The 11,985-nt window shown below is 33.2% G+C and overlaps 1 protein-coding gene and 1 long non-coding RNA gene across 2 annotated transcripts in view; both read right to left on the reverse strand.

Moving 5' to 3' along the window:
* LOC108735330 (phospholipid phosphatase 1) overlaps positions 1 to 11,326 on the reverse strand; it is a 64,284-nt gene extending 52,958 nt beyond the window's left edge. Inside the window, exon 1 of the mRNA XM_018467252.1 lies at positions 10,681 to 11,326. Coding sequence (XP_018322754.1) covers positions 10,681 to 10,734 — 54 coding nt within the window. The 5' untranslated portion in view covers positions 10,735 to 11,326. The remainder of the gene's footprint in view (positions 1 to 10,680) is intronic.
* Positions 6,163 to 8,127, reverse strand: LOC108735331. Its single transcript, XR_001937565.1, has 3 exons — positions 7,318 to 8,127; positions 6,912 to 7,247; positions 6,163 to 6,858 (listed from the first exon to the last, which is right to left on the reverse strand). It is a non-coding gene; the product is annotated as an uncharacterized LOC108735331 (long non-coding RNA).
* Positions 11,327 to 11,985: the final 659 nt, after the last annotated feature.

Consider the following 11,985-nt stretch of genomic DNA (forward strand, 5'->3'; position numbering starts at 1 on the left):
ATTAAAATTTGTATATTTAATATTTACTTTTTTTTTAATTTTAAAATTTTTTAATCTAATGTAAATAAAGTTTTGTAAATTATTAATAAGTGTTACTTTATGTGCGGCCCGCCACAAAATTTTAACATTTAAATTGGCCCTTTGATTAAAAAGGTTACTCACCCCTGATCTATGGTATCGTGATCTATCGTATGAAATACGCTATGGGATGCATATTACGTATGTTTAGTTAACTCATTAGCAGAAATTGAAGCCTTTCCTTCCGATCCATCCGTTTGGGAAAATATTGTTAAAGTAATCTCGTACATTATGTTGTTTTTATTCAGGGTGGCGATCAAATAATTAAACAACTTTATGTTCATTCCTACGTTTCGGTTTATTCAACCATCTTCAGACAAGTGTTCGGTAGTTTAACACGAAAGAATGTTTAAATTTAAGTTAATATCTATGTACAAACAGTAACACTCTAAAAGTCTGAAGATGGTTGAATAAACCTAAACGTAACAAAAAACATAAAGTTGTTTAATTATTTGACCGTTACCCTGGAAAAAACAATAAAGCTTAAAAGTAGCGTTCAGGAAACCAACTTAAAAAGTAATCTCGTACTACTCGGAAATAGTGTGGGGGTGCTCCATGCTGTTGGAACCATATCAAATTTGCAGGCACTTTGGGTTCTCAGCATTTAAGTAAAGCGCAGTTAATCTGGTTATTAATTTGAAAAACTAAAGTCGGTGGTATTAGCTTGTTTTTGGGACACCCTGTATACATGAATTTACCATGAAAAATCCTACAACCAAAAATAAAGATCGACGTGTCCTCGCGTTTTTTTCGAAACAAATCCCTGAATTTTATTGAATATAATGAATTTGTTCCAACCCACTCGTCCTTATTATACATAAAACTTTTAGAGCACTGTTTTTTTTGCACTGCCTTTATAAATTTTTTTTCTTTTCAATAGTAAAGAACACGCTACAATATTAGGGAGTCGATAGAGCACACGCTATACCAGCAGCCAGTAAGTAGAACACATACAATACCGACACCAACATTAATCTGGTCTTATTCTTCAATTTAAAAAAAGGAACATGCATTTATGTAGGTATCAGTATATGCAAGCTTTCTGTAGAATACATATATTTTAGTTATTCATGGTAAATAGTTTATCAAATAGTTTTTGAAAGTAATCAATGGTAGACAGGTACGAAGACATCTGTAACAGTTATTAGAAACTGCAGTAAAAGGAAAATTAATCGTTCTAAGGTAGGTATTTTGTTTTTTTATATTGAAATGATATAAGAGTGGATTGCTATTATAATCGATGTTACTATCCACATCGTGGACACATTTAATCCATATAATCATATCAATCAACATACAATACGTCTGTAAGCCTAAGGTCTTCACTGAAGCAAATCGAATTAATGAAGTGGGTGAAATGTTAATGCTATGACGGTTACGCTAATTCTCATTTGTTAACAATAAACTTTTAACATGCTAATCTAGGTTCAACCCGGTCACGCTAAATTTTATTTTAAGTACTGTGTCACGAATGAGGTCATTTATTTGCATAGTCATATACATATGCTTGTATCTCTAAATAGACAACAACTATTATGTGTATTGTTTAATTTTGTTGGTTAAGGTGTTTCACCTTTCGTTCGAGATTTAAACAATCATGTAATCGGAGATTTTTTGCGAACATATTTGAAAAGGGTTTAATTAAAATAAGTCCTTGCATTAAACATCTTAAACAACCTGGGATCTTGGTGAGATAATTGGTGCGTATAACCAAAGGTCCCGGGTTCGATTCCCGGCGAGTGTATGACAACAGCAACAATTTTTTCTCATTAACTTGGGGTAATTTATAATGGATAGAAACTAAGAATGAATTTTCACATGTTTATGTCAGTATTTCGACTCCAAACGAGTGAAAAAAGCTGCCGAAATACTTCAACTATAGTAGTTGGTACTATGGTTCCTGAAGCCGAAAAAAGTGTTTAGATGTCAGAGATCATAGACGCCACTCAAAATACAAATTGTTGATGTGTGTTGCTTAAAAAGTAAGGCCACAAACCCAATTCTAGTTGCTTTTACTGTTCACTTTTACGAGGCGATCAAATTATTAACAGTCGTAAATCAACCGGGTATCTGGAATTTTATCTAGAAAATAAACCTTCTAATAAAGTGAGCAGTTTAAGTAGTAAAAAAACATTATAGGAACTGTAAGTGTATCCGGCAAAGAAGAACGTTCCGTGTAATCTCCAGAGAAGTACAGGCACTTACTTGCATTATTGCAGAAAGATTTCCTTTATGATGTAGGCACTACACGAGGACTAACGAAGGATATTTCTAAATTCAATACATGGGTCGGGTCGGATTTACTTGAAATTTTGTCTTAATGCTCACTGGTACAATTAAACAAACACTTATTTTGACAATTTTTAAAATTCAACTCTTAAGGAGTGAAATGGGGTTACTCTTTGATGACATACCTATTTCGGTATTTTAAACGCTTGATTCTGAGGAGGTGAAAAGGGGTTTCAAATTTTGTATGCATGGGACATATTTTATTTGTGGACGGATTTATTTGAAATCAAATACACACGTATTTTGACAATTTTTAAAAATTAACCCTTAAAAGGTTGGATTTCTACGTTTTTATGGAGAATATTTTATTGATGGTTGGATTTACTTGGAACTCGGTCTTAATGCTCATTGATACAACTAAATACACGTATTTTGCCAATTTTTAAAAAATTAACACTGTAATTGTGAAAATGGGGTTGGTAATGCCCTTTAATATACATCAATTTCGGTCTCGGAAGGGGTGAAAAGGTTTATGCTCAGCAATACGGGCTGGTTGCGGTTAATAAACTTTAAGGCTTAATGCACTATCCGTTTTATTTTATTTTCAGCTGTCTCCTTGTGTCATCTTTTATCGTATACACCATCCCCACATGGCCGTTTTGCATTTAAAAAACAAAAAGAAATTATTGGTAAACAGACAAGTCTGGTTAGTAGGAAGAGGTACCTAGCGTTACGTTTGAATTACATATAATCAAAAAACTCGTGATCCAGATAGAGCCTCCTTCTTTTTAAGAAAGGACTTTATGCCTTAGGAGATCGCTTAAGGTATCTTAACGAAATACAAAACAATATTCAGTTACAAACGTGTGCCTGAGGCGGTGATCGATAGAACCACATGTTGGTTTCTTTGATATATGGATTTTTTATGGATTATAAAAAAGCACCCTTAGTGAAAAAACACACAGTCAGAGACGAAGATTCTAGAAACGGCTTCATATTCACATCAAACTTCTTACTCTTGAGAATGGCAGTCGGGGTTGAAACAATTGTGCTCCTGAAATGGTTCTGATGTATTAGCATCTTCCGCCTTACCCTTTGCCTAATTTGTCACATCTAACTTCGTTCATCTTATCTTTTCCTACAAGAAGTTTATGATTATCGTCATCATAAAGCCGTCAGTCCTAAGACTGGTTGGACACGCACCTCCTACTGTCTTTAACACCTCTTCATTTCTAACCTTCTCTATCCGCGGTATCCTTTTCATTCGCCTGTAACACCACATTTCGAACGCTTCGAATCTTTTCTTTTTCGCCGCGCCCACCAGTCATGTTTCGCACCTGTACAGCGCCTTTTTAGAATTTCTAAATTAACCGTTCGCGAACACAGAAGTCACTTCTTTTTGTTGAATACGAATCGAACCTTTTGATACAGAAGAAGAAATCGGGGGAACGGTGCTTTAAAAAATAGTTTTGTACTCTCAATGTGTCAAATTGTTTTTCAACAGGTAAAGAGCATGTCCAATAAATGTATTCCTTAGGTTGCAGTAGGAAAGGACAACAAAAACAAAGTGAATGCTGTGGTTGTGGTATTGTTTTTCTTTAGATAAATATGGACCTGGGTGTGATTTATCTAAATAGAAAGGTTTCTCTGTCTAAAAATCCTTAAAGAGTTTTTCTTGTAATCATTTCATAACTTGGCATTTCTAAGCTATTTAAGCTAATTCCATTAAAAAATGTTATGTTTTCAAACTCCGTGGTACGGCAGTGATAATACCACGTGCCGATTTAAGGCTGTATCTTTTGTGATTTGTGAGCAATTATTTATTCCATAACATGAAAGTCGCCATCTGTATTCCACGGTACAAAATAAGAAAATACTAAGGTGAAAATTAATTTAATTTTTTATCCGCGACAAATTATTTCCTTGATCTTAATTTTCAAGGTAAACCAAGAGTTGCAAGTTGAGACCAAGGCCTGAGTGGCTCGTTGGGACCAAGACTCTTAATTGTTTAGGTGAAATCCTAATTTGATACATTATAAAAATGCTACTAGTATGTAAGGTACAAATTTGTATTGTGTGAAAAAAGGAAACCTCTAATCGTAAGTGCAAAAACAGAATGTTTGATAGATACCCTGCTTTTGGAATTGCGACACGTACTTAGATACCTATATCTTTGTTATGAGTCGATTATTTATCGTTAAATACTCAACCTATCGGTATTTACCTAATCGGTCACAGAAAAAGGTATTCCTAAATGAGTTGCCTTTCAAAGAAACGATTGCTAATATATCGTAGTTGAAGTTCAAATGTGTAATTGGAATTCTTCGGAATTTAACCTATTTCTGTGGTATGTTAATTGAAAGGCAATGACGAAACGAATATTCAAACAATTTTTGTACTTAGAGTAAGGAAGAACGAGTACACAACATTTAATAACAACCAAATTGTCAGTCCATGCCAATGATCTATTTACATTCCAATTATTAATAGTAAAAATGTTATTACAGGTGAATTAATTACATTAACGAAAAATGTTGTTTTAATTCATACCTAAACAATCAAATATCTTTAAAAAGCAACTCAAAATGACTCATCACTGTTTAGTATTAGGAGAATTTTTTCAGTTTGTTTGTTGGTAAGAAACTAGGTAACAAATATGATCAAAATTTATCGTAGTGAAGCAAAGTTTAATTTTTAAACCTTACACTTCATATTACTTTTTTTAACTTTCGTCTTTATTACAGACATTTTGCTAATTGGGTAAGGGTTTAGAAGATTAATATGTTCGTACAAATGCGACTAGTTTTTAATTCGAAGTAAAGCAACAAACTAATCGTAACAAATCATTGCCGAGACTAAAGTTTGTTAGGTAAAGTAAGTAAAAGCTGCAATATCATAAAAAATATCAACGAAAATGAATTTGGCCACCTTGTCATTTAAGTAATTGTTGTATTACCACATGAAAATCAAATAGGTATCTGTGGTAGTGTCCGACCGAAACTGGTTTTTACGACCGAAACCGAAACCGAAACCGAATTTCGGCAACGATCTCGGTTTCGGCCGAAACCGAAACCGAAACCGAAACTTCCTTATAAGGATTGAGAGAAAAATAAAGAAAACGTTATTATAATCAGCCAATTTTTTTTTAACTTTAAATCACATAGCTCTGCAGTCTTTGACATTTTCACTTATTGATAATCAAATCAAAATCAACGTAACAACCCCTCATTTAAGGAAAGACTTTAATTACGCCTTAAAAATACTTAAAATAGCTGAGATGTTTATTTGAGTAAGTATAGTAGACTAGACTCATTTTTCTTTTGAAGATTATTCATGCTTTTTTTTATATAACATTAAACATAAAATTATTTTTATTATTGTCACCTAATATCACAATAGGTATAGGAACATAATATTTACGTAATAAACAAAACAAAATAAATCACTTTTATCTTAATTAAGAACAAATTAACTTCTTCTAAAATTAATTCGTCATGTTGAATGACACTAAACTTCAACAGAAACAAAAGGTAAACGACTAAATTATAAACTAATCGTGATCATAATATTGCAAAAGGCGACGACTACTAATAATTTCAAGTAGGTACCTGTAATCGTTATTTCTTATTAGTATTCATAGTTAAACAATCTTATGTTATGGCGAAATGTCTACTAATCTACTTCGCTTGGATGGAATTTAACGCGCCGAACATGACCGAGCAGAGCGCGAGAACTCTCGAACGCAGTTTCGGTTTCGGTCGTAGTTTCGGCAGGTTTGCCGCTGAAACCGAAACTAAACCGAAACGCGTTTTTTTGCCGAAACTCGACCGAAACCGAATCCGAAACCGAACTTTCGGTCGGACACTAATCTGTGGACCTGAACTGCATAAAACACTGTTACTTTCAATTCCATATTAAAAAAAAAAAAACGGGCAGACAGACACACGAGTGATCCTATAAGGGTTCTGTTTTTAATTCGGACGTACGGAACTGTAACCTAAGAACCAACAACATTGTGGTTGAAAAAAACATGATCTCTAATACATTCAAATTGCAAATCTAAATTTGTACGCACAATGTTGTTTTGTTGAAACATTTACCACATTATGCTCAGACCATCGACTTCTTATTAACTTTTCTGTAATCTATAAGTGAAGAACTATTTTCCGTATTTTTTTTTCAAAATTTTAGGATCAGTGGTTTCGTAGATAAGTGGGAGGGGGAATGGTCAATTTTCATCTATTTTTTTTAATATGGACCAAGGATTCATCGAAATAGAAGCGTTTCTCTTTCTAAAAAGCCTTAAAGATTTTTTCATGTAACCATTAAGCTATTTCCATGAAAAAATGTTATGTTGTCAAACTCCGTGATACGGAAGTGATAATACCACTTGCCGATTCTAGGTTACATCTTTTGTAATTTGTGGGCATTTATTTATTCCATAACACGAAAGTCATCATCCGTTCTCTATCTTTTTCAAAATTTTAGGGCCAGTAGTTTCGTAGATAAGGGTAGGGGGAATGGTCAGTTTTCATCTATTTTCTTAATTAACTAAAACTATTTATTTTAAAATTAAAAAAAAAAAGTATATTTGAGACCATTACAACAAGTCCTTCCATTTAATATCTCACACGGTACAGTTTGCAAAACTTTTTTTTTTAATTTCCTATTGGCCCACCAAATATGACCCCCATCTTCAAAATTAATTTATTTACGTTTATGCGTCCGTGTTTGGTTCACAGAAATTCATACATTTCAGGAAATTTCAACTTAATCGGTTCAGTAAATTTGGAGCATGTTGACTGTGACAGGACAGACAGACACACGAGTGATCCAATAAAATTTCCGTTTTTCATTAGAACGTACGGAACCCTAAAAATTAAAAATTTAGTTCCTAAATGCACGTTTCGGAGTGTCATCCTCAGTTAGGAACTAAATTCCTTAAATTTAAAAAAGTAATTATGAGTAAAGAAACACTTAAAATTTTCAGAAACTTTTTTAATTGCTTACCATGCTTCCTTTGCAACTTTGCTTCCTCAGACGAATTTATTATTTGCTACTGACAAATAAGTGCTTCAAACATTTGGGGTGTGGTATTCAGTTAAAATAAATTCAAAAGGCAATAACTCTTCTCTTTAAAATCCATTGTGTCCCTTTTCGTTTCTTATAAGCTTCCAAAGACCAGTTTGTATTAATCACACTGTATATGTATGCATATATGCAAACCCGAAGGCAAATAACTCTAACAATGATTGGCAACCATTTCATTCGTCGTGTAAATACATATATATTTGAAAGTGTCTTGTTTACACAATGAAATAAGCAAATACTACATTATTGAATTTAACAGTTAATTGGCACCTAATAGGTAAATGTAGTCATTGTATGCAAATATACATAGGTAGGTACAATCCATACAGTTCAGAATACAGTTCAAAAGAGTGGTGTCTTGTCGTTTTTAGCTACGAACTGATTTTTAATCGAAGTTCATCAGTTCATTCGCTTCTTTGAAAGGTCAACTTATGAACGCAAATTGAAGAAGGTCGTAGTAGGAATCGTGTCTGCTCTGATGTAATAAGAGATTTTGCTATTGTACAAAACAGTAAAATTGTTTTCAAATAATAATTAAACATTCATGTTTTTTGTATTTTAAAATCTCTTTATGTGATAGTTGTTAAATAAAGGGTAATCAAGCATAATAACAATAAATTAAAAAACTGCAAACTGTGCCGTGTGGTACCTATATTAAATGGAAGGGTTTGTTGTAAGGGTCTCAAATATGTTTTTTAAAATTTTTTGATAGAAAATGATGAAAAGGCAGATAGGTGGAAAGAATATTTGGAGAATCTATACGCAGGCCATGAGTTAGGAGATATATTAGAGAAGGAAGATAGTGTGGAGATTGATGAGCTAGGTTATCCCATAATGAGAGAAGAGTTCGATGTAACATTAAAAAACTTAAACAATAATAAGGCAGCAGGTTTAGATGGGATATAGGGGGAAAATCTAAAACATGCAGGACAAAAGGTTAGAGATCGTATGTTTTAGTCAAATTTACGGGACGAGGGAAGTCGGCATCGGATAGACGGTGCGAGTCATTTAGAACAATTAGCTTAACTTCACATGCGTCAAACATATTAATTAGAATTGTACAGAGGAGGATGAAAATAAGGGCGGAAGAACTATTAGGAGAAGATAAATTTGGGTAGAAAAAATAGAGGAACTCGGGAGGCCATTCTAGCTTTACGGGTAACAATAGAGAAAACGATAGAAAAAAGAAAGAGTGCGTACATAGGATTTGTAGATTTAGAGAAAGCTTTTGACAATGTTAAATATAGGTACTTAAAAATGTAGTAATAAGTTACAGCGATAGAAGAGTGATACTTAGTTTGTATAAAGAGCAACAGGCAGTTATAGAATTGGAGTTGCAACTTAGAGAAGTAAATATTAGGAAGGGAGCCAGACAGGGATGCACACTGTCACCGCTACTTTTTAATCTATACATTGAAGACGCGATGAAAATCATTAAAGACAGTACAATTGTAGGGATAAATATACAGGGGCAAAAGATCAGTGTGCTTAGATTTGCAGATGATTTAGCAGTATTATGAGAAATTAAAAAGAGTAAAACAAAAATACTGGTATGCAAAGGAAGAAAAAATAGGGAAAGAGCGAATAGAAAGATAGAAGACGAAAAATTAGAAGAAGTGACCGATTTTAGGTATCTAGGAAGTCAGATAAGTCAGGACGGAAGGAGTAGTAGGGATAAAAAGCTGAGAATAGCGCAGGGTCGAGTCGTCTTCAATAAAAGGAAGTCACTTCTCAGGCAGAAACAGGAGTTAAAAGGAGTAGAGGTAGACCTAGATTAGATTACTGTTCGCCAATAGTTAGGGATGTGGGTTGTTCCAGTTTTAAGGAAATGCGAAGATTAGCTCAGGATAGGAAAGAGTGGAGATGCGTGTCCAACCAGTCTTAGGACTTATGATGATGAATCAAGAATTAAAAAAAATGCTCTTTTTGAAATGATTAATCAAGAAATAAATATAAAAGATTTATAGAAAATAACATTTCGTTTTTTTTTATGTGGAATTGAGTAAATAAATAATGACATTTGATTGCCAAAAACCAAAATTTTTTTACGTTTAAGGCAAATATTCAAATGGCAAATGATGTCATCCCGACATTAGCAGTACCCGGTTTTGCGGTACCCGACAAAATCACTATCTGGTGATCTACATTTTGTGTCCGAAAAAAAAAGAGGAAATATCTACAACGTACTTTTTATTCGTGAATCTTTTTTATCTAATAATTGGACTCTTGTGTGTATTCCTTCTTTATATAATAAATATTTAATGGATATCGTGTTAATATATTTGTCAACCAAATGATATTTTAGTCCCTCTGTCATCAATTCCAATAATTATTCAAGACAGCTTACCTACTTATAAATATGTACATATATATAACCGGTGCTCAAAGTATTATTCACATCTTCGTAACTTTTATTAAACACACTAATACAATTATGCGTCATCTGAAAGTATGTACTTATTAACAAAAGTATTTTATCTTTTAACGACGTGATAAATAATAGATACGTTATTTCGTAGATATTGTGGTCTGTACTTCATATATGCTGCAAATTGAAGAGTCAAGTTATTGCATTTTTTTTTAAGTTTTCTTGCGTTTTTAAACGATGAAAATTTTGATTTATTGTTTCGATAAATACAACGGTATATTGTTTTCAGAAATACTAAATTCTAGTATTTTTGTAACTAAGATTAAATAATTATTGTTATTATATCGTAACTACCTATTTAGGTTGCTCTAAATCAACCTTGTGCAGAATACCTAATACCAACTTTTATAAACAATTACTCTACCGTATCTTCGTCAAAATTCCCGTATAATTTAAATTCTGTTAGATAAAAAAAGTGCTTTTACTAAGCAATGTTAAAAAATAATTAAAACGTTTGCTGTACATGTTTCCGGTAAACAACTGTTATTATTATATTCGTAAATTACTTATGGTCCAAGGAATATTTTTTCTTTGAGGAGTACCTTTTACAGTTTGATATGAAAAAGATGCAGTTTATAAAAGAGCGATGATATCATAGGTCATTTGATTAATTATGAAATACCTATAAGTGATTCTAACTTTAAATGATGACGAGTTTTTTGTTTTTTTATAACTAAAATCATTAATATTCAAAGGTAATCAAAAGAATTGCGATAGATTTAACTTAATTTATTAAGCTACTTAAAAACTAGTACCAATAAAGAGCAAAATAATGTTCGTTATATTGCTTATATTATAATTTAAAAAAATTGGCGATGGGTCAAATTATGTATAAAGAAATAAAAATTACTTACGTAGCACATGTCACCCCGAATGGTATAAATTCCTTGATGGTGATTGTTATACATCTTGAGGTGAAAAAGTTCATACAACAAATTCAAACAAATGTAATCTTAATAATTCTTTGACTAATTGTAAGTGCAAAAAAACATATTATTTATAGGATACAGCACGTATAAGTAGCAGACGCGTGTGTTGATAAACGTATGAGAAGCTTTATCTCAGAAGATAAAACATTTTAATTACACTTCCAAGCCGAAACAATCAACATCACATCTTCACAGATAAAATTGAACATCAAAGTTTTACTATGATCGTAGCAGGCAGAACATTCAGAGCCGTCCGATTACCGCGCACGGATGGATGAGGACGATCAGGTATTCGAGGTGTTTCTCGGCCAACCGTGACCCCGCGAGGTTTTTTTTCGATTGACTCATGGAATGCAGCGAGGAATCCGGTTCGATCAGTTAAAACGGAAAGTAACTTGTAATTCTGGGCATAAGATAGGAAGTTAGTCCCGTCTTGTCTAACTTTTCACTGTTTAATGCATAACAATAACAACACCGGACGCCGTCGTCGAAGCTCTTTACCACTACGTACGAATGTGGGCAGCGACTGTCAATGCGCTGCGTTCTTAATAGTAATTATTACCCCAAGGTCTTCTTGAGTAATGCCATCAGAAGTGTGAGTAACGCGCCAGTTGGACCTCCAACAATGGTGCCTATTGTTAGCCGAAGAACAATCGAAGTGGGGGTGCATAGAATGTATTAGACAAACTTACGTCCTTTTACAAGATGCTTGATGCCTTTCCGCATTTTTCATGCAGGTGTTGCAATGTTTTTCGTACTGTAAAGGCTGAAAGAAAGAAAAAACAATAGAATTTTGTAATATACTTTTTGTTGCTTACTGTCTAAAAAGTAGTGATACCCAAAATTTCACAACTAAGTACAAAAGTGTAAATCCCGTTTAGGGTAGGGATGAAAAACGGTATCTGGACTACCTAAAGGTAATATTTTTTCAAATGATTCGAAGACGATTTTTTGAGGTGGTTATAGTAGTTCTCAGGGCCGGACTGGCCCGGGATGCAGGGGTGCAAATACACCCCGCGCCAAATGACTCAAAAAATGTGATAAAAAAGAGAAATTAAAAAAAAACTTAATAAATTTTTAAAACAAGAGCAAAGACCGAGGCAAAGACAAACGCAAATTTCCTCCTAACTTCTTAAATTTATTTAAAAACGAGTGCTGTTAAAATTTGTGCACTTTCCCTTCTAAACCAGGCCATTTGGTTACATCGCACCCCGGGCCAAAATCGTCAGT

This window comes from Agrilus planipennis, unplaced genomic scaffold (assembly GCF_000699045.2).
Source record: "Agrilus planipennis isolate EAB-ADULT unplaced genomic scaffold, Apla_2.0 scaffold45, whole genome shotgun sequence".
In the NCBI taxonomy this organism is placed as follows: domain Eukaryota; kingdom Metazoa; phylum Arthropoda; class Insecta; order Coleoptera; family Buprestidae; genus Agrilus; species Agrilus planipennis.